Raw genomic sequence first — 27,805 nt, 5'->3', positions numbered from 1 at the left:
GCCCAGTCTATAAAATCTCCAAGGAACAATCGCTATGCTTTTCTTACTACCTACTCACTATTCCCAACTCTCTCACTTCAACCTATAGCAGAATCCACAGGTGCTAGGTTTATATGAGGGGCGGGACTAATAGGGATGCATGAACTCACCAAACCACCCCTTTCAGCCAATAGCAATATGGGAAATTTTAATACTTCAACTAAAATGTCAAGAGTTGGATAAGAATCAATCAACAACACGACTTCATACCAAAATACATCTGTTTTCAGCATAAAAAAGTGGTTTTGGGGTACAGTTACCCTTTAAATCAGCAGTAAAATCACTAAACCCTGCTCAAAATGATCTGAACCAAGGTTTAAAGTGAAGTTTATTGCTAACTCTCTGTTACACAGACAAGTCTTAGGCAAGCCAATTACAACACAACTCAGATGAATAAACTTATTTCAGATTCAAAAAAAAAAAAAAAACATACAAGGAAAACAAACAAACAAACCAACTGTGGCGCAAAGAGAGTTGTTGACCAGACTTTTAAAATGTTTCTCGGGAAGCTGATTCCTTCTAAACACTCTCTACTCTCACGTTGCCAGACTGGGAGAAGAATTCTCATCATGTAGCCTGATGTTTGCAGGAATTTTAAGGACAAACTCTTGAACACCATTTGAGGCCTCAGCCCTCCACAATTCTGCGGAGTATGTTCCCCAGTCCTCCTTTGGCAATCTGCAGAGGGGTTTTCTCCTCCTTGTTTTCAATGTAAATGCTGGCTCCATGTTCCACCAGTAACTTGGCTGCTTCAACACGTTCCTCATCGCATGCTAGGTGTCTGACAGAGAAACAGAATTATGATTCATTATAGTGTTACAAGACAACTTTTTCCACACTTTCTTGCTTTTTGAAATCAAATCAACTTCATGTCTGCTTACAGTGCAGTGTTGCCCTGTGAGTCCTGTAGGTTGGTAGAGGCACTTTGCTTCAGGAGCAGCTGGATAAGGCGGTAGTTGCCCTTGGCAGATGCTCTGTGAAGAGGCGTGGACTCAAACTTGTCGGTAACATTGGGGTCAGCTCCATTTTCCAACAAAAGCAAGGCAATCTATAAAAAGAGATTACGTCACCTGTGTTTTTTCTAAAAAAAAGGAAGTTAGAATCAGCTGGTCCATAGCTTTGGGTAAAACATGACTCTTTGTCACACAGATGACGTATGTTTAATTGACTTTAAAAGCCATATTAAGGATGTGAAGGGCATCATATTCCATGTATTAAAGCCAGAAAATCAAACCTCTTATTTATGTTTTTTATTCAAATATTGTGCTGAATATGCTGGCCAATATAGTACACATGGAAAAGCAAAGATTTGTAAACTAAACCCTCTTTTGAACTTTATCAATGTTTAGATATAAATATTGGACTTGAAATGGACGGGGAAGGGAATAGGGGATTTTTTTTGTCTCTTCTGTATTATGTCAATGTTTAAAGAGTGAGCACCTCTCTCCTCTTGTATGTTGGGGTGTGTGAATGGATGCATGTTTTTGCTGTATGTTAAGGCAAAATTATGAATTGGTTTATGCTGCGTTCACAATGAATGCGTCACAAAATGTTCATGCGACCAGATTACATACAAAGTCAACGGATAGATGCGTCCCAGATGCAAACTCTTTCCTGTGCGGCAGTGCGGTCCAATCCGAGTATCAAGAGCCTTGACTGTGCGAGCGTGCTCCCGATTTTTCGTCATATTCGCAAAAGTTGAAAATATTGAACTCCTGCGACTGTTTCGCATGACGAAAGCCAATCAGAGTCTTTGTTGACGATGACATCAGGGCGTCAACACAGACACTGGTCTGTTCCCCCATTCAAATTCTCTATAACCAAACCTATTTTAGTTGTGAGGCCAAAAGAATCCAAGACTTATTCACACTGTAATTACCGCCGCCAAGGAGGTCATGTTTTCACCGGCGTTTGTCTGTCTATCTGTTAATTAGGGTGATTTTTAGCAAGATTTCTCCACAAGTTCTGGATGGATGTAAATTAAATTTGGTGAGATAATAAGCAATGTCAAAAGGTCCAATTATAGAGATGATCCTGGAGCTATTGTGGATACAGTATACAGAAGATGGAAGCATAATGTCTATGTTTGGTAGGGGTGTAAATCACCAGCTTCATCACGATACGATACGTTGTCGATATGTTTGGATGACAATACAATGTTTGCTGATATCACAAAGTCTGTCACGATACGATTTCGATTCGATTCACAAGCCTGCGATTGATACGATGCGATATCATATGCCTATCTCACAAAATCATTTACAATTATATCAACTCACAAAAAACTACTGAAATATGATTTGACAATTTTATTTCTAAGGTCTTTCAGGGATCAGGCATTAAATAAACAGCATAAACAGTATTCTTCTTAAGTAAAAAAAAACACTTGTTCACTATAGTCTCACATTTCTCATGTTTAAGTGAATTTTTTACATTTTTTAACAATTCACATCTTATAAAACAAAACTCAAAGAACTTCAAGTCCTTTTTATATAAATTAAAGCAGGATATTTGTTTAAACCTTCACTCTTTTTTTAGTGTCCCAAACAAAACACTTTTAACAGAACTTAACTAAGGTCACTCCTTGGCTGCTTCTACAGCACCACCTGCTGGTGACTTTGCACCTCTAAACTTGGCAGAGGTTTGCACTCTCCGAGTATTCGTTACAAATACATCTGAACAGTAGCAAGTGGTAAATACTCACTGATCGGAGAGTAAATCAATATTCACAAACAAAAATGTTTTTACATTTTTAGCAACAAAGGCAGTCTGGGTTTTTTTTCTCCCACTTCTTTGACCTAACATACTAATAGGGGTGGGAGAAGTAACCGATGGATCGTCATTCAGACATAGTAATCAATAATCGTTTCATACATTTCCAAATATCATTTATTTAAATCGTAAGTTACAGGAAATAATGCTGAAGGATATTTAAATGGATTAACTGATGATCAAATTATGTTTTAGGGAAAAACTAATGAACAACAAATGATTATAAGACAGAGACAAGCTACAGTGGCCTCATGTAAAGGAATTTCAATATTCTTGAGTGGTGAAATAGCTCCAAAGTATAAAGAGTAATCTTTATACAATAAAGTAAAACAGAGATCAGATTTTTTATTACATTCCCACATGTAGTTATGGGCAAATAAAAATAGTATTTCCGATTTCAAGAGACTATCACCCAAGAACCAATGAATATATCTAATCTGACTTATCATTAGTGATTTGAACAGTCCATATACATAGCTCAAAGCTCATCAAATACAGGGAGATCAGACATGTGTGAAGTTGTTTACTGAAGGACCAAACATGTTCAAGCTTGAAACCCCGACAAATTTTTCCCAATTTTGAGGGACAGGCGTGTCCATCAGATAAGATATAAGAGCAGTGTTTGTGTGACAGTGACAGCGCGTGTGTGAGTATATGTTAAAAACTCAAAAACAAAGGCAAGTATGTTTACTCTTTTTAGTCAAACAGTTCTTTGAAGTTTTTGGTGTGCTTAAGTCTGAAAGATGACTATTCCAAATATGGCAAACGCGTTTTTCCTTTGCTGATGACTCATTACCTCGTATCTGTCTTTGGAGGCAGCGTAATGCAGGGGCGTGCATCCGTTTTGATTGACAGAATTCAGTTGAGCTCCTTTGGATATCAATGACCTTACTATGTCTTCTCTGCCGGCAGATGCTGCAATGTGTAGAGGTGTCCATGATGCCTGTGGAAATTTCCAGCACACGTCAACATACACACACAAGTAGACTTTTGTCTCTTAATGTTTGCCTAATTAGTCACAGTCCTATTTTGTTCATTGACAACACTCAAATGCCCTGCACAATTTAGAGTTGGTAAATCCTGAGACCTTTGTCTCTCAACATTTTAGACCAATTACTAGGGGTGTGACAATAAACTCGGCTCTCGAGACGAGACGAGACACAATATTGGGTTCACGAGAACGAGACAAGACAAGATTGTAAGAAAACTACAATAACAAAATATATGACTGGACCAACAGACTTATTTAACCGAGTTGCACATGCATTTTGAAATGTTTTATTATAACTCTTTAAATGCATGATGTAAGCATGAGCTTTTAATAAACTTCTTCTTCCACAAATTGAAACTAAAAGTGAAATTCATAAAAGTTAAAATAAAATTATATATTTCTTTCTTTTTTTCCAAGTGCAAACAATATTATGTGCAAAACCAAATCAAAGTTCTACTCAGTCAGTACAGAGTGCAAATAGTGCAAACAGAGCCTGAACAAGTATGTCATTAACAATATGCTGCAAATACACAGCCATGTTCTTTGAACTGTTAATAAACTTTTTACACAAACTGAAAGTAGAACTAAAATGTTCTCCTCCTCTTCTTTTCCTTCTCCTACTTTAGGTTCTAGCAGGCTAGACGTAGCAAAGGCACATTACTGCCCCCACAGGTCACACGTAGAAGTTTAAATAGCTCACAAAAAAAAAAAAAAAAATCTCGTGACACAGATTTTTAATGCGATGAGAAATCTTGTTGAGTTTAATCTCATGAGATCTCGTGACATGAGATCTCGTCACATGCCTACCAAATACCCATGACATTAGGAGCACTATCGAACAATTAAAGAGAACTGATTATTACTAGATGACGCCAAAGTATCTGAAAAAATTCTCTTAAAGGAAGTTCCCAGTCTGCAATGGGACATATAAAAAGTGGTCTGGGGAACCCTCAGCAGGGTCATATGTGGTTTCAGTGGTGTACATGTTGAGCTACTGGTTTAATATGGGTCAGGCCCACTGGCCTAATAGGATTCCTCTCTGGGTTCATTGTAGATGAATCCCTCAATGGGATGGAATGTCATCTCTTTGGGGGGAAAAAGTGTATAATTGAGCTATTGACAGACAACCTAAGGCATGATGAGAGTGAACTTTTTTTTCATTGATTTTTTTTTTTTTTTAATATAAGTCATCTTTTCTGTATTTGGGTCATATTATGGGTAGTACAGTTGTGTCTTTATTATGCAATTAAAAAAAAAAAAAACATTTCAATAAAAAAATATATAATTTGGTTCTCAATTTTTTTTTAAATTTGTACACCTTTTCTTTGATTGAAGTGAATTTTTTTTTGATTCAAAGGGTTGTTTTTTTAATGAATAAAAAAAATAAAAATAAATCTACCTCCATACAAAGTCTGATTCATTGAGGCACCACCCCTCAATTTACAGTGTCTGCTCTTATATATTTGTTTAAAAACTGTTGGAACAATAATAAAGAACTTGAATTCATAGGTTCAAAACTTATGGTGGGTCACAAGTCGGTTTTTTAATGAGTAGCTACAATACAATTTAATTTTGTAAGGAGTGATTTGCACTTTCAACACTAGATGGCAATAATGTATGATTTGTCAGTGCAATGTTGTCAGTGACTAATAAAGTTTAAATATTTTTCAGAAATTGTCATTTTAAATGTCATGCTTATTCATGAGCTTGGTGGAGCCTCACTTGGAAAAAAGACATGTTGCTGAAAAGATACATTTATGTCAGCTCAGTTACTTATTATTCCTGAGTAAAAATTGAATGAGCAAGTTAAAGAGAAAAACGTCCTCTCTTGCATAATGGACAGCTGCATAACAATTGTAATGTCTTATAATAAATCACACTTTTCAATAATGCAAGCACTATTGATTTTGCCTAAAAAAAAATCTCAGATTTTTTAAAGAAATATTTGAGTTTCGATTCAATTTTTGATTTATTTTTTTCAATGGACTTTTTCAAAATGACTGCAGACATCAGATACAGTATATTGTCAAAAGTGCAACTTTATTGCTGTGATTGTCCTCAAGAGTTAAAATGCATCGAACAATACCAAGATAAAAAGTAGGCTGTTGCTATAGGACTGGACCTGGACCTCAAACAATCCTGACTATAGTTCCGGCACTTCCTGTGCGCATGCGACCGTAGTTCCGTTACTGCCTATGTCACGGTCTGAGTTTACCTCCGGGCTGAGATTATAACCCTAACCTAACCTAACCTAACATAATCCAATGAACAAATAAAACAGGTGTCCGTTCACTTTGAAAACAAAAAACAAAAATTAATTATATTTTTTTTTTGCAAAAATTCATTTTTCGGTAGTGCGCATGTGCGCGCATGCGCATATATGCACATGTACAATCTCATTACAATGTGAACTCAGTACATGACACCGGACTTGTGTTCTTCTAGCTATAGTTTTGTCAGTTTTATTTTAGCCTTAACCCTAACTCTATTCCTATCACTAACCCTAACCCAGGAAATACCCTAAAATGTTTTTTTTTCGTATATGTATTTTTAAAAGTGTAATTTGTCATGTTAAACATAAAAATGTCAGAAGTGGGATTTGAACCCACATCAGCAGGAGGAAACGTCTTTAAGTCTAGCGCCTAAGACTACTCGGCCATCCGAACACCGCATTAACACAGGCACATTACGATTTTGTAGAAAAGGTCCGGCAGTGACTGCGCATGCACACAGGAAGTGCCAGCACAATAGTCAGATTTGTCTGAAGTCCGGGTCCGAAACTATAAACCGTTCCTAAAAAGCAAATGAGGATCTGTCATTCAACAATTTCAAGCTTTAACCCAGGTTTAAGCAAAAGTGCAACAGCAACTTCACAGTAGCTTACATTTTCTGATTAAGAAATCAGATAACTACATATTTTATAACATATAACAATACAATTAAAAATAGTAATTAAACTCTTCCCTCAGCATCTCAGCATAGTGTGGATAAAAAAATAAACATGCCTGTGGCACACACACAGCCTACTCAAAGGGTAAACAAATGTAAACAAAGAGGGGGCTGGCTCACATCGCGCTACGGTAACCTACGAAAGTAAGTAAGTACGGAACGCGAAAAAGTTCGAAATAACTAGTGGGAAAAAAATAATTATATAAATTATGATTTATTTTTTTTAAAGTCGAATTTGCAAAACAAAAATCGTTTTTAATCTACAAATTCGATAAATCAATTAAATCGATTTTATTTATTTATTTAATTTTTTTTGCCCAGCCCTACAACTACCTCATACCACTTGTTTTTTTGTTTTTGTTTTTTTTAAGAGATATAATTAAACATTTTGTGAGGATAAAATTCGCTCATGGCAAAGTAGTATAATAGTAGACCACAATTCATCATTTTGATATTAGATTAAAAGTTATCACAATAAAAATACTTACATCATCCTGCAGGTTCACCTCAACGCCCAAATCCAGCAGCAGCTCCACGATGTCGGTATGTCCAGCGGAGCAGGCCCAGTGTAGGGCTGTTCTCTTGTCCTGAAACCACAGAGAACCACTTTGTTCAGACTGTAGTACGCAGGGTTTCATGGGCTCACCATCATTCTTACCTGATCCGTTTTACATGCAAGAGTCTTATCGGACAGGATGCACTGCTTTAACTTTTCATACTGACCTGTGTAGGCAAAATTACAGACCTCCACGTTCGACACAGTGCCTTCCATTTGTCCTAGTATAACAAATGTGGAAAGAAAGACAGCGATATTCCGTCTCTGTTATTGAACAGCGGTTTGAGCAATGACTCAGGAAATCCTCTTCTCTACATCCGCTTACTGATTATTTTGTTTTCAAAATAAAACAATAAAAATGTTCCCGCATGTCGGCTAAGGTTAAAATGTGCACAAGTTACATTATATCGATAATTAATATCCGATCATTTTATTTTCCTAATAATTAGTAATATTTCAGTTGGGCAGAACTATTTAGTTGGGGTTGTTATAAATTGTGTTCCTTTTATTTTGGTACTTCCTGAGGTCAGACTGTGACCTCAGGAAGTAATACTTAAAATGTTGGCTGGATAAACGCAAACTGAATCAGTGGTTAAAGATATCGTGTTAACTGTATCAGGACATTTTTTGTTGTTGTCCTATATCGCAATGGCCGCTACGCCGGTAATTTGCAAGTTTTTAAAGTGAAATCAACCTGTTTTAGCGATGTTTAGACGTGTTCAATTTTGTAGCTGCATTTCATTCACAATAATAATCTTCAGTTTTTTTTAAAGTATTAACGCTTAGATTTCTTCTCCAGGATTTCAGGACCCACGCAGACCAGTGCTGCAGGTATGCTGAGGAATTTGTAAACATCTATTACGACTGCGTGGATAAGAAAAGGAGAGTGAGTGGCCGTTTTTCTTTATACTATTATCTATCTACTTCTATGCACTCTGTTAGTATTGTTGATAACCAAATACTGTAATTATTGAGAATTAAGCAGTATTGTTAGCCATCCACTTTATTATTATTCCGTGTTACTCGTCCCGCGGTTTTCAACCGATTTGGACAAGTAAGGTTTAGAAACGTCCAGACAATTTTTGGACATTATGCTGTGTATTGGATTTTTTTTTTAATCATTATATACAATTCTCCAAGTTTTTGAGTTAGTCAACTTTTTCATTTTCTTCAGTCATTTTCCCATCACCTTTGATGTTTGTCACGAGCCAATCAGGAGCCAGAAGAGGGAAATGCTTGCTCCTGATTGGCTCCTGCTGGGTACTTTGTTTCTCTCCAGCCAAGTAGGGGTTGGTACAGGTTCTCCTTTTATTTTCACAGCAGCACAAATGTACACCTCTCTATACTCAGTGTAGCACAGAACACTACACAGAGTCCGTCTGCTAAAGAAAAGAAGAAAAAAAAATCTAAATATCTTTGTAGTTAGAGGGGTACAGACTGGTTTTTAGGTGGTTTCGAGTGATGGAAGTTATTGCAAACTAACTACTGTAGTAACGATTATTTAAAAATAAATATTTATTAAATTTCCCATTATCATTTATACGTTTGCATGAAGATCTGATCAAGATCAGTGGATCTGAAGCAAGCTTAGTTTTTATGGCCTACTAGGTTAAGACAAAGCACACCAGCTCGGCAATCTCACTCACTCAAATTATTATTTTTTTTTTAAAGCGTCACATTTATATTTTTATGAAAAGGTAAATGAATTGCAATCAATTGTCATTAATTTTTCTCACCTGAAAAATTCTACATTGTGGTGATGTAATTCTGTTCCCAGAATACATTTTTTTTTTTTTTTGTAGGCTGATATTGCCAATAATGCTAATGCAGTTTATTCCTTTCGTGACTCAGAATTTGACTCGTCTCTACCTTGACAAGGCAACTTTGGTTTGGAACGGGAATGCAGTTTCAGGACAAGAAGCTCTCGCAGAGTTCTTTGAGTCGCTACCTTCCAGCGAATTTCAAGTTCAGAGCCTGGATTGTCAGCCGGTTAATGGTGAGAACATTTGAGTGCCATAAATTACACACACAGACAACATGTTAACCGGGAAATAAAGGCACTGTGATGCCAACTATGTTTGTGATGCTATTCATTTTAAAGTAATCTTTCTTCGCCCACAGAACAGGCGACCCAAGGCCAGACCACACTGCTGGTGGTGACTGGTGGAAGTGTGAAGTTCGAAGGGAACAAATCTCGTTTCTTCAACCAGAACTTCCTTCTGACGGCCCAGGCGTCTCCAAACAACGACCAGCCTGTTTGGAAAATTGCCAGTGACTGTTTCAGATTTCAAGACTGGATTAGCTGAGGCTTCAACTATGTAACTTTGTATACAAAAAAAATAAATAAATAATCGATCCTCATTTTACAAAAAATAAAGCAAAATAAGAAAAGGTGTTTTATTTTTTGAAATGCTGATCAAGGCGTGTGACCATTACAGTAATCTCATAAATACAAATGTCCAAACTGTAAAGTGGCTGTTGTTGTCCTCAGTGATGCAAAACCATCAAAAATACATCAAAAACACTCCTATAACAAATACAGACTCAAGTTGATATTTTGACACTAAAAAGCAACAAATCTCCCAACTGAGGTAAACCACACAGTATTACAGTAAATCAGGTAGTGCTGCAGCTCACAGGAAGAAGTTATGCAGTTATGCTTACTTGCTCTAGAATAAATAAGGTGCCCACACAAATTCAGACAGCGATGTTTCTGTACAAGCAGCCAACTCTAAAGGTTTAATATATTAAACATGTTCTCATCTTCCTGAGTCGTTCAATTTTTAGACATTTTGGTCTTCATTTATGAACATCAGCACAGTAACAAACCCATAAATACACAAAAATGGCAAGAAAACACACACTAACAGTTTGTGTTTGATCCATGTGTGGGCAGTTTTTTCCCTAAATATTTTAGTAAACTCGGGTAGTTTATCAACTAGATAACTACTAACTAGATCTTCTGCTCGACTATACAAGTACTGCAGACTAAAGGCACAGTAACATCTGTACACTAACTTTACAACCGTGTCTCAAGCCTCTGCATTAATGACATTTTCTTTTCAATTTAACAGCAGAATTTGCAACAGACAGCAAGTTTTCATATCAGCTGGAAAGTAATTGCACAGAGGTTTGGAGGAAATGGCAGTCGAGTGCTGTGATGTTCTCAGACCCCTCTTATAAAAGGAGGAGTTGTCATGTAGGTGCTTCTCTACGACGATCAAGATATTTCTACGTAAACGAAGCGGCCTAAAGATCGGACAGTTACAACTATCTACAGCTTCAGCTTAATTAATCAAAAAACGCTTCAAACTGGTACCAGGACAGGAATTTACAAATTACAACAGTGGTCATTATAGGAGAACAGAACAATTGCTTGGATTAAAGAGCAGGAGGTTATTTCCTCCCGTACATTCGTTCAATGTGGTGCAGATAATGATTCTTCAGCTCTTTCCTCTTCAGTTTGAACGCGTCAGTAACGAGACCAGTCTCTGGTGTCCACGGCTCTGGACTCAGGTGCACCTTCACTGGGATCTCGAACCTCTGGAGTTTGACTATATGAACAAATAAAAGAGTTGGCTAAATGGCACGGATCATTTGCAAATGAAAATACTACATTGATTGCTCTATTATAGTTCCTTTAAAAAGTTAAAGGAATCGTACTTTTCACGGCAACCTCCTTAATCTCCTTCAGCACCTCTCTCTCCATCTCATCGTGAGTGCAGATTTCCTCCCATGTTCCAGGGATGCCTCTTTGTTTGGCCAATTCCATCAGCCTCTTCTGATTAGGGACTACAAAGCTGATTACATAGTTCTGTTCACTGCAAAGGCAAACAATAGAGAAAACCACAAAGTTTAAAGCATTAATGTAACTCAATAGAATTTTTTTGCAAATATTAAATCATGTTACTTCTTTACACAGTTTAAATAAAAAAAGAAAAAAAAATCAGCCTAAAGGCATATACTGTATTCTCCAAAGGGTTGCTCTCCCAGTGCACATACTTTATGTACTCTGGATACTTTAACACAGTATATTAGAAGGTTAAAGTGATACACAACCCACAACATGAATGCACTTTAGATGATCGGTCTAAAGGTGAATATTGAAAATGTGTTGCTAATATGTGTTAGAAATATCTTTCAGTCATTTGTATCAACTTTTAGCCGCTAATACATGTAAAATCCTTTAAATTGTGGTCATCGACATTTTGGAGATTTCAGCCAGTCAGTGTTGACATAAAACACACGTGTCAAACTCAAAGCCTGGGGGCCAAATCCAGCCCTTAAGAGCATACAATTTGGCCTGTAGCAAAAAGCAAAAAAGTCAGAGAAACCATGAATCATTGTGTAAATTACAAATTAATTCAGTTGTAGATATTTCCAAATTATTACCCAAATTCAATGAAACTCCAAAATATTTGCAGGGCTTACATTTCCCCCATGCTTATATCATTATGATGGCAGTCTTTTTCATCTCAAATTGAAAAAAATAACTACATTTTTCTCAAATCCTGCATATTCCTGCAAATTTTTGAACATAATGTCCTCAAATTACATAAAAATTGGCAAGAAAATCAAATAAATTGAAAGTGAAAATACTGCAGACTGATATTTGTCACTTATTGCTTTAGTATTTTCAGTTCTGTACATATTCTATCATTCATTAAAAATAATGAGTCAATTATTTATTTTCCCGCGTAAAATCTGCGGCACACTTAAGATAAACCGCTCCGTATTTGGCCCCTGAACTAAAACGAGTTAGACACCACTGGCACTGACATGCAATGTCTTCAGCCCAGGATTACTTCTCAGATTTCTGCTCCCATAGAAAGTCAACGGTGAAATAGCATTTCAATGCCACGTTTTAGCGCTTAGTTACAAGTCATCCAGTTCCCTGGACGACATGACGTTATTCTTAAAAGGACCAGGAACATCATGATAGATGTTGTAGTTTCAGACGGCCAATATCTGATTTTGAAAATGCTGGTGAGTGCAGCATTTGGATGCCACTATCAACCGTCATACTACAGATCCACGCTTGGCTTCAAGCGGAACAAGGAAGACGCCTTAAAATGGGGAATTTTACGTTACCATCAGGACCATTGAATACCTATAACCTCATCAAAGCAGTTGGAGTTACATGAATGAAGCACTTCCTTGAGCAATCACTACTTCACAGTTTGCCAAACACACTGGCAGCCATAAACATGCATTTAAAGTGAAACTAAAACTTCAACATTCCTGCTAGTAAGGTTACACGCTCTACAATAGTCTTTCAGTTGAGCGTTCTGGGTAATTTGTGTTGCATATCCCTTTAAACTGCACTGTAGGTGCATTCATTGTCCATTGGTACAGCTATTACACAGTGATTATTAACCATCAGCACTGATAGAGTTACATATGGCTATAAAAGTACAGTTGAACTCACTCAGCCTCAAACACATTTTATTGGCTGCATCATTTGATTTGCAACATCTCTATACTTTCATAGTTAAGGACATTGTATAAAGACATCCCAAGAGCCTCTTGGGTCCATCCATCCATCCATTTTCTGACCCGTTTGTTTCTTTTTCAGAGTCACGGGGAGAAAAAGTCTTAAAATAATGACAGACGCCAGCATTGTTGTTAATTACTGAACTCAATTACTGAGGTATGTATTTTCCGTCATTGCTTTTTTAATTTCAAACCCAGACCACCATCACTGCCCACGTGGGACAATGTTCGCTGTTCATCCAAGCATGCTGCAAATGTCTCCAAGCAACCCCAAAATGGACATTGTTGGATGTTGGAAAGAATCTGATGAGCCCAGAGCAGACCTAAGAAAGCATGTCCAACTCCACACAGAAAGGTCTCACATCCGGTCAGAACCAGGGTCTGCTGCAGTGAGGCAGAAGTGCTAACCACTAAACCCCTGTGTTACCCCTAGGAACATTACATTAGGGTCATATGAAATGTATAAATATGTGGACCTGCTGATAGGAAACCATCAGATATTATTTCACTCGTGTTACAATGGCAGAGGTGAAAGTAATGGATTACAAATACTCACATTATTGTAATTGAGTTGCTTTTATGGGTACTCTCTAAATCAGTCATTTTACTTGTACTTAAGTGTGTTTTAAAAGAAGTAAAGTAATTTGTTACATTTCTACACACAACCGTTACTGAGTAAATTATTATTTTTTGTGTGTTTTTTTTATTTCCGTTTCATGGTCTCTTCAGGGAAAGTTTGTGAATAATCCATGTGTTCTTAGTTGTGCCATTTCTGATCAACGCCCAGCCACTTTCTTGAGGTCAGGTTGTGGTTTCTACCTATTATGTTGTTACCCACATGGCACATTTGGCATGGCACTGTTTTAGAGTTTCATAAGTTTAGCTATACTCAGAGCCTGAGCATTATTTACATTTTGAATTGAATTAATTGTTATTTTATAAAAAAAAAAAAAAAAAAAAAAAGAATTGCACATTTTGACAAACCTTTTATTTTATACAGATGCCTTTGTGATAAATAAATTAAGTTCCAAATGTGAGATTTGGTCTCTTCCTTTTAAAGTTTATACATGAGAAGTTTATAATGTGGTAAGATTTATTACCAACAATAAAAGTAAGGGGTGAAAATAACTAGTAACTTTTACTTTGAGTACTATATAAGTGACTTACTTGTACTTGACTACAATTTCAATCAAGTAACAGTGCTTTTAATTGAGTAGGATATATCGGTACTCTTTACACCTCTGTGCAATGCACTAATGCTTTTCTCAGGAAACTGCGGAGAGCTTGACAGTACAAACTGTAAAAGTCAAACAAGAACAAAGAAGGTTAATTATTTGTCAGAATGTATTTTGGCTGGCAGTTTGTTTGTAAAAGACCTGATTGGAATTAAACCTGTATTTCCTGATTGCGTTGGAGCGAATGAGAGAGAGAGAAATATGACGATTGATATTGAGCCCAACATTAAACTCTACCTGTCGCTTATTTTACCTTTACTTTATCAGTATGCATGTGACTCCCTGACAATATTAGATTCCCCTGTCCTCATGAAACACATTTAAATAAGTTACTCACCTGTTTGCGTATGCACATATGTTGTCAATAAGCGAACTGTTTTTCAGAACAGATTCAACTTTGCCAAGAGACACATACTCCCCAGCCTGCAGTTTGACCAAGTCTTTCTTGCGGTCTAAAAAAAGAGGAAAAAAGGAAAAAGAGTGCAATTATTATTATTATTATTATTATTATTCTGTTGGTGTTTAGAAAAAAAGTACATAAGATAACATGTAAGTAAATAAGATAACATGATGAGAAAACTTCTGTTAAGTTTTTTTTTTCCTCTCTCTCCTTGAAACATCATTTTGTATGTCAGTATCAAGACTATGTACAGTATGTATGTACAGTATGTACAGTATATACTTTTGCTTTGATTATCAATTAGCATTGTATAAATATATATGTATATTATTTTGCTTTGATTATCAACTAATATTGTATAGGTATATACATATTATATATTTTTTTGCTTTGATTACCAATTTATTTTGTAATAAAGACGTCAAACGGGAGGGGCTAAACAGAAGCTAAGGCTTCTGCTCCTTTTCGCTATGATCTAACTGACCAATAAACCAAACCAAACAAACAAATGCAGAATCTTTGTTTTTCTTCTTGGCATAAAGTATTTGAAAAAGCATTAAAAGGCAATGCTAAGAGAATAAATACACACACCTACGATTTGTAGACAACCATCTGGAAAAACCTCTCCAACATCCCCGGTGCAGAACCACCTCTGACCCTTTTCATCAATAAAAAAGTCTTGATCGTTGCTCTCATGTCTGTAGTAACCCATGGTTACGTTGGGACCACCAATCAGGACCTCCCCTCTTGGATTTGGCTCATCTTTGCTGGTATAGCCACCTGATTAGCAAGTGTTAAAATGATTACATGATAATACTAATAAAAATAAAATAAAAAAATAGCTGTATGGTAAATTTATTGGCACTACAGCTACATCATGTTCTGGGTACCTTCAGACCAGTCCCTGAGTCTGATCTCACAGCAGATTAGAGGAGCTCCGACGCGACCAGTGCTAATGTCTGCAACTGTAAAATGACACAGCATCAGTAAAAAACAAACTCCTTTACATCATTTCATCTTTGAAATCAGTGTTTCTCAAATGAGGGTACGCAATAGCACTACAGGGGGTAGATGACAGAGAGGGAGTGGAAAAATTGACAAATGAAAGCATTACAAATATGGGGTTTTATAATGTTTATTCTTAGTTTAAAATGATAATCAGAATAATGATTATGGTAATAATCTTGATTAGAACATGAACCATAAATACAAGAGTCAGTCTTAGTCCCACACCAGGAAGGAGTTTACTGGAAACGATAAAAACTGTAGAAATAAATCTATTCAGGAGGCACTAAATACTGTTTCATTCCACTTAATTACAAAATGAGATTATTTAAAATGTGTGTTATCACATAAAAAATATTCAGAGCAAATATTGTTGTCGGACAAAAAGAGGTACTTGAATTCAGAAATAAAAGAAAGGGGGTACTTGAGCCAAAAAAGTTTGAGAACCATTGCTTTGAATTATAGGATGCATGTAGTTTGAGACCTCTACAATATTAGAATTATTTAATTCACTTCTTTTGTTACATTTTGCCTAAATGATTTGTCTTCCCCCACAAAGAATCTGTTCTGAGTTTGCTCCTACCCTCTGTGATGGTGCCAGCTCCGCACGTTTCTGTCAGACCGTAGCCCTGGCCCACAGGACAGCAGAAACACACGTTCATAAACCTTTGGGTGGCAGAAGAAAGCGGGGCTCCTCCCGACAACATCATTCGCACCCGTCCTCCCAGGAGCTTCTTCACTTTCCGGAAAAGCAAGCTACATATTTAAAAAAAAGGTAATTTGTTTGAGTTTAATGTAACAAAGTCATTAGAGCGTGAGAGCACTTATATAAAAACGTTCTTACGCATTACAGAGAGGTGCGTCATAGCCCTTCTTGATCTGTTCCAGTTTATATTTATAACCCAGAGTGAACAGCGTCTTCTGGATGAAACTCATCTCCTGCACTTTGCTCATCACGTTCTTGTTGATGCGGTCCATAATTTCCTTTTAAGGGGAAGAAATTTAGACATTTTGATTTGATGACAAGGATGTGCCAATAAGGTGTGAAAATGTGTGGGCAAACCAGAGGAAATTATAATGTTGATTAGAAATGAGCAGAAGAGCAAATTTGAAGGGGTCTTACAGGCACCGCTGCCATCAGGGTGGGTTGAAGCACAGTGCTGTCACCTTTACTTCCTTTCTTAATCTTAGTGGACTAGAAACGGGAACAAAACAATCATTATGATCAGAAAGACTGAGCACTGTAATTATCACAATCTAAAGCCAACACCTGGCTCTGGCGTTGTTCATTACCTGGTCTGACAGCGTCTGAGGGGAAGAGTAACCAATCCGGCAGCCGTATGTAACACAGGAGATCTCAGCAGTCATCTCCAAAACATGAGCCAGGGGCAGATAGGCTATGTAGGTATCGCAGGGCCTGACACAGAAAACATAAAAAATGCTATAACAGCAATGGCTGCTTGCTTTGTGTGCGGCTTTATTTTTTTGTGCAATGCTTGCTATTGCTAATATACACGGTTTTGGAAGGTTGCAAAAAAGGACCCAGACTTCCTCATATACCATTTGTCTTTTTAGGTTTAATCTTTTTTTAATTATCATTATTATCATTGCAAAGGATTCAAAACATTAGGGCAGGACAAACAGTGAGAAACTTGTGATAACATACTATCAGCAGATATAGATTACAAAGCCATTGAGAGCTCAAACTACAAACATTCTTGGACAAAAAGCAGCGCAGAGGTTCAAATCATAGAATTACGGAATGCACGTTGGATTTTAACCTGTGAAGAGATGACTGTGTTCCCACAGTCCAGGTGAAAAGCATGAGAGGAGTGAACTTTAAAGGCTTGATTGAAGATCCCCTCATGATCCTTATTTACAGTCATCTGTACTCATAGCTGGGATTATCTATATTTTACACTAAATACCTACTTAAGATCCATTTACCAGAAATTTACTAATCTCATTGCGTTGGATGCTCTGGCTGTGCAGAAAGTGACTAACGCAAGTGTGTTGTTAATGCAGATTTCTATGATATAAGGGATGGAAAAATTAGTTGAACCTTAATGTATATTAGCTTCGAGCGGCTATTCTTTATATATACCTCCGCCAAGCACGAAGCGGTAAGGTTATGTTTTACCCTCCGTTTATCTGTCAGTTAGCAAAATAACTTGAAAAGCTATAAAAAACAAATATGTATATATATATATATATATATATATATATATATATAGATATATATATATATATATATATATATATATATATATATATATATATATATATATATATATACACACACACATATCCCATTCATTTTCCCTATCACACTGTGGAACTTCTTGTTGATGATGTCATCAACATCAAACAGAGCATGATTTGTAACAAGGTTGCAATATCTCAATAACTATTTGACGATGAATACCGTATTTTTCGGACTATAAGGCGCACCGGATTATAAGGCACACTATCAATGAATGGGTCTGACTGGGTCTATTTTCATACATAATGCGCATTATTATTATTATTATTATTATTAAGACGCATTAAGGGAAACAAAATAGTCAGATAAGTCAAACTTTATTCAACTCATTAACAATAACTCAACATTGTTCAGGTTTAACACAAAATACAGAACAATACACTCACTTTTTCAGTTCAGTATGTTGAAGCACAGTACAGGTACATATCACTCCGCAAGGTGCCTGACTACGGTAGCCCTAAAGTGCCAAAAATCCATCAAGCAGTGCAGCTTTATAGTTTACCAAAGTTGTACTAAAACATTTTGACATATTAATTTCATACATAAGGCGCACCTGATTATAAGGCAAAAATTAAAGGATTTTAAGTGCGCCTTATAGTCCAAAAAATACGGTAATATCATTGTTATTTCAAATGCTAAAGGTATGTTTTTATTATAAATGAATCTAATAGTGTATATAAAATCAATGTAGGACTACAACATACAGTGGAAATCACAATATGGTTGGAATGAGCTGCTTGGCATAGATCTGCACTCTGAGTGCTTTTCTAGTTATTATTATTATTATTAGGAGGCGGAACAGGAAATGAGTCTGGTTCTGTGATCAATTTTAAAGCATCACGAGATACTTGCTCTTAGAAATATGCAGCAAACCTAATTTTTCCAGATTGAGAAAAAAAAACAAAACTGCTGAGACTAATTGTCGTTATTTGCATCGGCTATCAACTTAACACCCAGATAAATTACCATAAAATGAGAAAAAAAAAACAAGCTCCACTCACCCGAGGCCTGGGATACGTTCACACTGGCCAGTCATTCCAGCAATCAGATTACTGTGGACAATCATGACTCCTTTGGGTCTGCCTGTGGAGCCACTGGTGTACATCACTACAGCCAGGTCAGAGGGCTTGGGCTTCACGATTGGGATTTCCACTGTCGGGCAATAATTATGTATTATATTTGGGATGCTTTTATTTTCCTAAACACCTGAACATAAAACAGGCTCCAAGAAGAACAAGTCAGAGAAATACACACCATTCTCAGGCAGTTTGCCCTTGTTAATCACGGCCTCCATGCTCTGAATGGAAAGTCTGGCTGGATAGGCGTCTGTGTTCACTTTCTTCTGATCTGCGTAGATGACGTGCTTCAGTTTGGGGATGTGTTGCAGCACATTCTGGCCAGAAAGAAATTACCTATTATCTAAGGAAACCACAACTTTTTTTTTTTTTTTTCAAATAAATGAGCAGTTGTCACAGCCTTAATAAAGACATTCTTTATAACAAACAGATGGGTCAGCTTTTACATTTAAAAACTTACATTAAAAAAACTTTCAAGGACGTTTAATAGAATTTCAAGTTTAGTTACCAAAAAAAAAAACACCCATTTCAAAACCAAAACAACAATTTTCTTTGTCCAGAAAAGGGGATTCTGAGCAAACACCCACATCTGGTTGCAAACAACTCACTTTGAGTTTAGTCTCCAGGAGTTCAGCGCTGGTAATCAGATGGGTGACTCCGGTCTCGTTCAGTCCGTATGCGATTGCGTCCTCGCCCAGTGTGGCATAGAAAGTCACCACTGAAAAATATTACCCAAAAAGAACAATAGTATCGACGGCCAACTTTTTGAGATGTAAACGTATTGCGATGTCCATGATGTCCAGTGCTTACATGGGAAATTGCGCCTGAAGCAGGCCTGAGCGGTGATCATCCACTCAGCTCTGGTTTCGCAGAAGATTGCGATGGTGCTTTTTGGCTGCTGCCCGAGAGCCGCCAATCCATTGCCAAAATGACGAACTACAGTGTCCAATTCATTGTATGACAGCCATTTATATTCCCCCAGGATCAGCTAGAAAGGAGGAAGACAAACGTAAATATTGAGACATCTTTGACCACATCTTGACATTAAAACACTGAAGAAAAAAAAACTTACAAAGATAAATTACAGATTCCAAACTTGCTCACCTTTTTGAAGACTTTACCACTGGGCTGAATTTCATTCTCTTCACTCAGTACATTTCGTGTGCCAAGACAGTCAGAGTCACCAAAACGCTGAACAGCATGGTCAAACAGCTTGTCCAGTGTGTCCTTACCAGGGATGTCTTCCCTTGCCAGAGAATCAAAGTGGTCCACAGAGCGGTAGGGTCCTTCTGCACAGCCAGAAATGGAGCGGGCCTTTGTCCGCTTGGACTGAGTTCTTTTATGTCCAGCGTTGGTGATGTAGAACCAAGGCAGAAAGGACAGCATGGAGTAAATCCAGATGAGAAGATGGACTGGGAAAAGGAGAAGAGTCTGAAGGGTGGAGTCTAACTGGAGACCCATCCTGATGCTTGGGAGACTGTGTGAGCCGCAGTGGCAGTTAGACGGGTTTTAAAAAGTGTGCTGGTGCCAAAGAAGAGGTTTGTGGTTTTGAACAATGGTGTCAGACCGAAGAGAAAATGCCAAATGCTTGAGGTGAGTTCAACACTTGCACAGCAGGAAGAAAGAACGTTTTACTCCTCCACCTGTTTTTTTCTGATGTGAAGAGAAGAAGGAAAACAAGATGAGAAATTTCAAGTTTATTATCAGCAAAAATATCAGTCGCATGGCAACACAAGTCTCAAAAGGAAGTAAGGAAGGAGTCATCCGAGTTCATCTGGCAGCAGATTTTACTAGAACAACTGTGCTCACCTCCCTCTGATCTGGTGCTCATGTCTAGTTTGAACGCTCATGTGTAAACTCTGAGTAAGAGGAAGAGGTAAATTCTACTTCTTCTTGTGTTTAGACAACAGACATCCTTTCCTAAATAACATGAAAAGTGACGCAGAGATGAGGCAGCACTAGTCGCAGCTCTGACCAGGCTGTGACTGCTGTCCATTAACAACAGACCCTGTGTGTGCACCCAGTGACAAGCCTCTCATGGCTCACCCCACTCGATGGTCATTGATAGGGCACTGCGGGTTAAACTCACAGATATCCTCCAAGTGCAGTATGGATTAAGCTGCTAACAGATCTAACCCAACATCGAATTAAAACACGCCTTGAGCAACAAAGTAACTCATCACTGTGAAGAAAGGCATGCAAACACATGCTGTGTGACTTTGGAAATTGTAGCTTACAGCTGCGTGTCATTATGTGGGCTGGAATATTGAGGTCCAGAACGGACAGGAAAATGTTTACATTTCCTTCTTGAGGACACAAACAGTTCTGCCACTTAATGTTGGATACAGCATGTTAAAATGGAAATTGAAAAAAAAAAAAAAAAAAAAAACATGCATTGAGAGCTATAGAGGACAGCTTGTGCATCTTACATGGGCCATCTCTAGAAAAAAAACAGACTTGCCTTCACCCAACAACTTCTTGATTTTACAGTGTAGTTGGTTCACTATAATGTACAGTACTTGTATTTATCTGTATTATATTTGTACATTTCTACTTTATTTCTCTGGAGATGTGCATTTGTATTGAATCCCTATTCAATTAACAGTCTTTTATTTAATCATGTACGTTACTGTCTTTTCTTTCTTTTCTATGTTTTAGTGTTTCTTCTGTGAAAAAGTATATCTGATTCTGATTCATAGTGTTGCTCTATGGTTAGATTCGAAAAATAATATCATTTTTAATTCCTATTGCACTAAACTTTGCATCTAAAATCTTAAAATAAAAATACCTTTTTTATTCTACCCACTTTTTAAAAAACATTTCTCAACTCCAATGTTTGCTGTTTTCTTTAATTTGTAATGTATTTTTCTCGCAAGTTTTAAATCTGTATTAGAGCTACACTTTGTACGCTTGTGAAAACTATAGTCAGGCAAGTTATCATTACACTTGCCCTGTGTATGAAGCAATTTCACTTGTTTTAATACTGGAATGCAATAAATGAACAATCTTGTTGCTTTTGGATTATTAACCTTGTTAGGGGTGTATAGATTAATCGTGAGGCAGTTAAAAATCGATTCAAAGGCGTTACGATTCACTCTGAAATTGAATCGCTATACTTTTTAAATTTTTTTTTTTTTTTTTTTTTTTTTTTTAGCAAAGGGTGCTATCTATTTAGAATTTGAAATTCAGGACGCACCACCGTGTTTTAAATCAGAAGTGTGGAAGCATTTTGGCTTCCCCAAGACAAAATGAAAGTGAGAAAGAAAGAACATGTGAATCCAAGGTAAGAGAGGCTCAGAGAGGAAAGAGAGAAACAAGAGAGAGAATGAAAGTCATAGTTTGTTTATTTTTTATTATTTTTTTGATATGGGATTTGTTTTAAAGTCCAATTGTTAAGGCACAAGATACATTTTCAGTTGCACTTTTAAAAAGAAAAGGAACTATTGTGCAGTTTTGCATAGTTTACTGTAGAGCCAGAATTTAAATGAATAGTCTTCTTCTACATTTCTATTATTTATTTATTTCATTCAGGACATATTTTTAATTAACTTGCATTGTTTTGCATAGTTTATAAAGGGATTCTTTTGACAATGAAAGATAAAAGACCATAGTACAGTATTTTTTAATTTTTATTTTCAAAGAAGAAAAAAAAATGAATTTTTTTCGGTCATCGTTTGTCTACAGTCTCATTTTGTAAAATAAATCTTGAATCGAATCGCATCGGGAGTTGAGTGAATCATTACATCCCTAATGGTTGTTATTGCAGGTTTAGGAACCAGTTTCCTTCTTTTGCTCACTTTAAGGAGTTTCTTTTTTTATCTACTCGTCAGGAGCTTCTTCTGTGACATCCTTTGTCTAGATCTCCTACTGTAACTCTGATGTAACCTAACCCCGACCATTGTGACGTGTCTCAAGGAAAAACTCCAAGTTTCCATCACTCACAGGCAGCAGCTGTCACAGCTGGAATTTTAGTCTCGGGGACACTTTAACAGCAGATGCTAGTGCAAATGTAAACCTCATCTTTTATCGGGTCTTCTTACAGACATGTAGACATTCTAACAACTCACTACAATGTGGCTGCTTTGTTAGGATATATTTGTGTCCATGAATTTGAGGGTTGCCTGGTTACTTGTTAGTAGTGTTGGTGCATCTCTAAGCAGAGATAGTGATGTGTCTTTCATTCAGCCTAATGCCAGCTAACATTATGAAACATCATCACTAAAGAAACTTTTGTATATTTTAACATCAATTTACACCATACTTGCTACAGCACATCTTCAGACTGTTCTACACAAACTGATCACACAGATTTGTGATTGATCAAAAATTGAGCCTCAAAATGTTTGATGAACAGTTTTGTAAACATACTTGAAAATTATTGCTAAATACATTTTCAGTGTTCATTAAAAAAGGCAGAATGTTTCCGTCATGGTAGATGATGTTTGGAAAATATCTGAATTTTATCTCAAAAACTGAAAATCTTTTTTTAATTTTAAAGCATTTTGAATTTCATACACGACACAGAAATTGATAGAAAAAAAGCATTTTTTATACATCAGTCTTTAACCAGATATCACAAGTAAAAGATTGTAGGATGTAACATATTAAATGAGTTTGAATGTAAAATGAGTATTCATTGTTTTATTTCCTTATCACTATTTTTTCAAATTATCAACATTTTTTTCCTCTGAATATTCTGTATACAATCATAGCAGTGGCTATCCGTACAGTTGCCGTATCAATATACTGATATTCTATCTGTACGCAGCGCCCCTCATTGGCCAATTTAGGTCACGCGACTAAGACTAAACCTTATCCTAACCCTAAAAATTGTTGCGATTTTGGGTTATAACCTAACCCTAAGACGCTACGTACGTGTACTTCGGTAACCGTACCAATAGCACCGGGGGTTGTCCGTACGGCAACCGTACAAATAGACACTTTCATAGTCTTTTTTGCACTTACTAAAATAAATGGCCAAGTGGTCTAAGGCGCCGCACTCAAGGATCCTTCCTTCTGCTAATGTGGCTTCGAATCCCACTGTTGTCATATATATTTTTTTCATTTTAACATATTTCACAGCAAATTCCCATTTTAAAAATACATATACAAAAAATACATACATTTTTGGGTATTTCCTGGGTTAGGGTTAAAATAAAAGGGTTAGCGGGGTAGCTAAAAATAAATATGAGCTAAAACAAAACTGACAGAACTTTAAGTCACGTGGTGCACCTAGCACGTCATCTAAACTGGACAATGAGGGCCGCTCGGTATGAATAGAATGGCAGGCTATTCATACGTTTCCCTATGAATTAAAAAAAAAACTCGGGCATTTTCTTATAATTAATTATTCTAAAAGCACATTGGTTTGTTTTGTATCAACCTTTAAAAGAAACAAGATTATTATTATTTTTTTTTTTTTACGTTCAAAAAAAAAAAAAAGCAGATTCTATTCATGGTTTTGGTTTAAGTTGGCCCCATCTATTAAACTACGTCAAAGTGTGGAATGAACCATCCTTCCCCTGGAGGTATCCAAGTGTATAAAGTGTGATTCATTCATATAAGAATGAATCACACTTCTCGTTTACGTCAACCATGCCTGTAACACCGGTCTGGGCAATTCTGACTGTACTTCCCAAGTAAAACACGAGGGTCGGCTTGCACAACCTGTTAAAGATATTATTATTATTATTATTATTATTATTATTATTATTATTATGAGGTACTGCTTATATGCATATTCAAAACTATATTTTATTATGTGATTAGCCTTTTGGTTACAGATAAAAACGAAAAAACAACATAACTTTCGCTTCTCGTTGTGTGGTTCATCGTAACATGAATATCAGACACGTCATTTCCATGGCAACGAGCCCATTTTAATGGTTCATGCCGTAAAGCAACATTTGATATACAAAACGTTTGAATAGTAATAATTTTAAAATGCTAACACCAAATTAAGCCATCAAATGATATTTCACATTTGATATAATAGCTAGAATACAAGCACAAACAAAAGTATTTAATCTTTGTCCCAATTGTTTGACATTCACAGAGCGGGATGATGATGGTGATGGTGGTGATGGTGGTGATGACAAAAGCCGCCTCACGCCACAGCTCCGTCTGACGGCTTTTTCAAGTTGATTAAGGTTAGCTGCTGAGGATGTAGCTCAATAAATACCAAATCAATTCAAGACCGAAACACTAATTACCGAAGGATAAATACTGTAATGGGATTACAGTGGTTGGCTAAACAGAAACAGCGTGGCTCTGTGGCAGGTTAACGCACTCTTACCTCGGAGTAGAGAGGAAACCCGGTCAGTCGTGCTCAGCGCGGAATGACCGACAGTTACCTCTGTGGTGGGGGCCTGAAACCCGGAACTACTACGTCATCTGATTCCATATTTCTAAGCCAATGGGGAGCGGCGGCGGCGGCATCTGGCCCCGGGCTTCTGTCTTTTGATTGGCTCACTTCCGTTCGTTGACAAATGTCACAAGAAGCGTTCACTCTGACCTTAACAGTGCACTTTTTTTAAGCTTTTATCGGTCATTTGAGTTCAAATTATTAGCTTTCAGGAAAGTTTAATCGTTTTTTGTCATCTGTGATGTTAATTTCACCAATTTACTTTAGCCTTTGAGTATTTTTTTTTTTTTTTTTAAAAACTAGACTTGACTTGAACTGTCGTTTATAACATGCATCAAAAGTTTTCTAAGTTAAACCTAAAACGAAAGAGGCCAAAATCAAACCGGTTTTAAAAATAACAATAGGCCTTTGAAAAAAATAAATAATAATGAAATAGAGTCAATAAAGCCAGCACTGGTTGTACAAATTCAAGGTTAAAGACATCCATCAGTTTTTCATTCAAACATTTTAATGCTGTTTATCTCTTGATTTCTATATAAATAATAATTCAGATTATTTTATTGGAACTATGAATTTGAAAAGACTTTAGATCCTGAGCGAATTTAAGAATGATTTTTCGAGGAGACTCAAAGCGCATAGAGAAACCATTATTCATTCACACAGTCATGCTGGTTGTGGTAAGCTACAATGTAGCCACAGCTGCCCTGGCGCATACCGACAGAGGCGTGGCTGCCATTTCGCCATTCATGCACACTTCATATCCATTCATGCTAGGCAATGTGGGTAGGTACCCTGCCCAAGGACACAACGTTCGAACACCAACCCTTCGGTTGCTACTGCTGAGCCACGGTCGCTTCCCCATTTGATACAAATGACAAACATTTTTACAGATCTTCTGTAATTTGTTGCATTTAAAGGAATGTGTGTGACGGATCCAATTTCACTTGCTTTTTAAAGAAATATCGAGTTGATCAATATATATATTGAAAAGTAAAATTCAATGGTCAGAGTGTCATATTTAAACTAAGTGACATATTCCAACATATTTAGATGTTTAAGTGGGATATTTATGTTTAGAGGAAATAGCCTTACAAAAAAACACCCTGCTACAATAATATCTTTTATTTGAGTCCAACATAATAGAGTTTAACTGCAACAGCAAATAGGGTGCTATTGCGAGATTGTAACCATAGGTGTCGCTGTTACGCTACATACATAAAAACAAGGGTAACTAGACAAAGATGATGTATTTATATTATTGGAAAAAGATTCAAGAAAATCATGCATTGAACATGTTTTGAAGCACTAACCAGATCTAAGTATGAGGCACGAACACGTAAAGCATGCATATTTTACATTTGCCTAAAATAATAAATAAACAGGAAGTGGTTAAGTTTTCCTGGAAAACTGGTCTCGACGTGCTCAATTCTTCTGTTTTGCATGTTGAATTAGCATAAGAAGTGTGTGACCTCTATTCGACAAACAGTAACTTCCATCATCCATGCTTTTTGGTTAATGTGTATGTTCATTTAATCCTAAACAGCTTCTTGGTTTTTTTAACACACTAAACTCTCTAAAAATCTGATAATAATGATGGTTCTTATTGTAAAGTCAGACATCTTGCCTGTGCTGTGTCAACATTAGAGATTTAAATGTGATCACAAAACAATGCTAGTGCTAACAAAACAAGTAGTGAATACGCAAGGTATTTTGAAATATTTAAAAAGTAACTGTTGTTGGGATAATTTTGTTTAACTGACACAGTTTATTTACTCTTAAATTGTCAGGATCTCTATTAGATCCAGAATGCATGTGGATTCATGAAAGGCTAAGAACCAGGTTTATATACAAAACTATTTATTTGGGTAATTAAAACACATGGGAAAACAATATTTAATCTGACAGACTTCTGCATTCTTCTCAATGTTATATAATGAATCTTTTGTCAAGCTTATAGCTGGGTTTATCTGTTACTCGTAGTGCAGATCTCACACAATCTGGTTCCTGAGAGGACTGCCCAGATGTTTGGAGAGTCAACTGTACATACAGTATGTCAAATCTAAGCAGCCACATGTGTCATCATGCATCCCACATATCAAGGGCCAATTCAGGCCCAGAGCTGAGCAACAACAAGGAATGACAGCCATAGTCACAGAAAGAGGAATGAATGCACTCTTTAAAACTGTACGGCTGTATTTCTGACAACCGGGTCACTGTTGGCTAAGGGGCCCCAAAATAAATGCACAAAATGAATCCAAGAATACGTAAAACAATAACAAAAGCATACAAAATGAAAGAAGATGACAAAATGACAACAAAACACACAATTACTCCAAAAACATACAAAATAAAGAAATTGCACAAAAATCAACACAAATTGTGTGTTTATAGAGGGATTTTTGTGTATTTCTGTTTTTTTTTTTGGGTTTTTTTGGTCATTTTGCATGATGTTTTTGTAGGTTTTTGTTATTGGAGTCATTTAGTGTGGTTTTGGAGTCATTTTTAAATGTTTTCTAAGACATTGTTTATTTATTTTGCAAAATCATGCCGGGGGCCACATCAGATGCTGAGATGGGCCAGATTGGGACCACCTTTACCATATTTCAAATATGAACCATCTGGTTTTAATATTTTTATTCATTAATATTTTTGAAATTGTTGA

The 27,805-nt window shown here is 36.6% G+C and overlaps 3 protein-coding genes across 3 annotated transcripts; 1 reads left to right on the top strand and 2 right to left on the bottom strand.

The window, feature by feature from the left end:
- Positions 1 to 500: 500 nt before the first annotated feature.
- On the bottom strand, positions 501 to 7,608 carry psmd10 (proteasome 26S subunit, non-ATPase 10). Its single transcript, XM_028458924.1, has 5 exons — positions 7,410 to 7,608; positions 7,240 to 7,338; positions 3,608 to 3,754; positions 921 to 1,087; positions 501 to 820 (listed from the first exon to the last, which is right to left on the bottom strand). The coding sequence occupies exons 1-5, from the start codon at positions 7,521 to 7,523 to the stop codon at positions 667 to 669; spliced, it is 681 nt and encodes a 226-aa protein (XP_028314725.1). The 5' UTR covers positions 7,524 to 7,608; the 3' UTR covers positions 501 to 666.
- Positions 7,609 to 7,832: 224 nt separating this feature from the next.
- Positions 7,833 to 9,698, top strand: nxt2 (nuclear transport factor 2-like export factor 2). Its single transcript, XM_028458925.1, has 4 exons — positions 7,833 to 7,970; positions 8,107 to 8,193; positions 9,159 to 9,303; positions 9,429 to 9,698. Exons 1-4 carry the CDS (start codon positions 7,956 to 7,958, stop codon positions 9,611 to 9,613), a joined length of 432 nt encoding a protein of 143 aa, XP_028314726.1. The 5' UTR covers positions 7,833 to 7,955; the 3' UTR covers positions 9,614 to 9,698.
- acsl4a (acyl-CoA synthetase long chain family member 4a) lies at positions 9,681 to 25,171 on the bottom strand. Its single transcript, XM_028458923.1, has 15 exons — positions 25,075 to 25,171; positions 19,884 to 20,432; positions 19,590 to 19,767; positions 19,388 to 19,497; positions 18,958 to 19,096; positions 18,705 to 18,855; positions 16,734 to 16,857; positions 16,564 to 16,635; positions 16,285 to 16,424; positions 16,024 to 16,196; positions 15,326 to 15,400; positions 15,027 to 15,215; positions 14,373 to 14,487; positions 10,971 to 11,128; positions 9,681 to 10,861 (listed from the first exon to the last, which is right to left on the bottom strand). The coding sequence occupies exons 2-15, from the start codon at positions 20,238 to 20,240 to the stop codon at positions 10,704 to 10,706; spliced, it is 2,139 nt and encodes a 712-aa protein (XP_028314724.1). The 5' UTR covers positions 20,241 to 20,432; positions 25,075 to 25,171; the 3' UTR covers positions 9,681 to 10,703.
- Between the last annotated feature and the right edge of the window lie 2,634 nt (positions 25,172 to 27,805).

Source organism: Gouania willdenowi, chromosome 10 (assembly GCF_900634775.1).
Source record: "Gouania willdenowi chromosome 10, fGouWil2.1, whole genome shotgun sequence".
Classification (NCBI taxonomy): Eukaryota; Metazoa; Chordata; class Actinopteri; order Blenniiformes; family Gobiesocidae; genus Gouania; species Gouania willdenowi.
The sequence above is the reverse complement of the archived record's forward strand: the minus strand, read 5'-3'. Positions and strand labels throughout refer to the sequence as shown.

Bases quoted from the DNA above. Each gene is read 5' to 3' on its own strand.
- psmd10 (XM_028458924.1), bottom strand. From the start codon at position 7,523: ATGGAAGGCACTGTGTCGAACGTGGAGGTCTGTAATTTTGCCTACACA. The intron at 7,339-7,409 runs GTAAGAATGATG...CTGTGGTTTCAG, and splicing joins TTGCATGTAAAACGGATCAG to GACAAGAGAACAGCCCTACA. The intron at 1,088-3,607 runs GTAATGAGTCAT...CTCTTTTTATAG, and splicing joins CCTCCAAAGACAGATACGAG to ATTGCCTTGCTTTTGTTGGA.
- nxt2 (XM_028458925.1), top strand. The intron at 8,194-9,158 runs GTGAGTGGCCGT...TTCGTGACTCAG, and splicing joins GCGTGGATAAGAAAAGGAGA to AATTTGACTCGTCTCTACCT. The intron at 9,304-9,428 runs GTGAGAACATTT...CTTCGCCCACAG, and splicing joins GGATTGTCAGCCGGTTAATG to AACAGGCGACCCAAGGCCAG.
- acsl4a (XM_028458923.1), bottom strand. From the start codon at position 20,240: ATGGGTCTCCAGTTAGACTCCACCCTTCAGACTCTTCTCCTTTTCCCA. The intron at 16,636-16,733 runs GTAATGAACAAC...TCCCGTTTCTAG, and splicing joins CTCAGACGCTGTCAGACCAG to TCCACTAAGATTAAGAAAGG. The intron at 10,862-10,970 runs GTACGATTCCTT...TTGTTCATATAG, and splicing joins TAAGGAGGTTGCCGTGAAAA to TCAAACTCCAGAGGTTCGAG.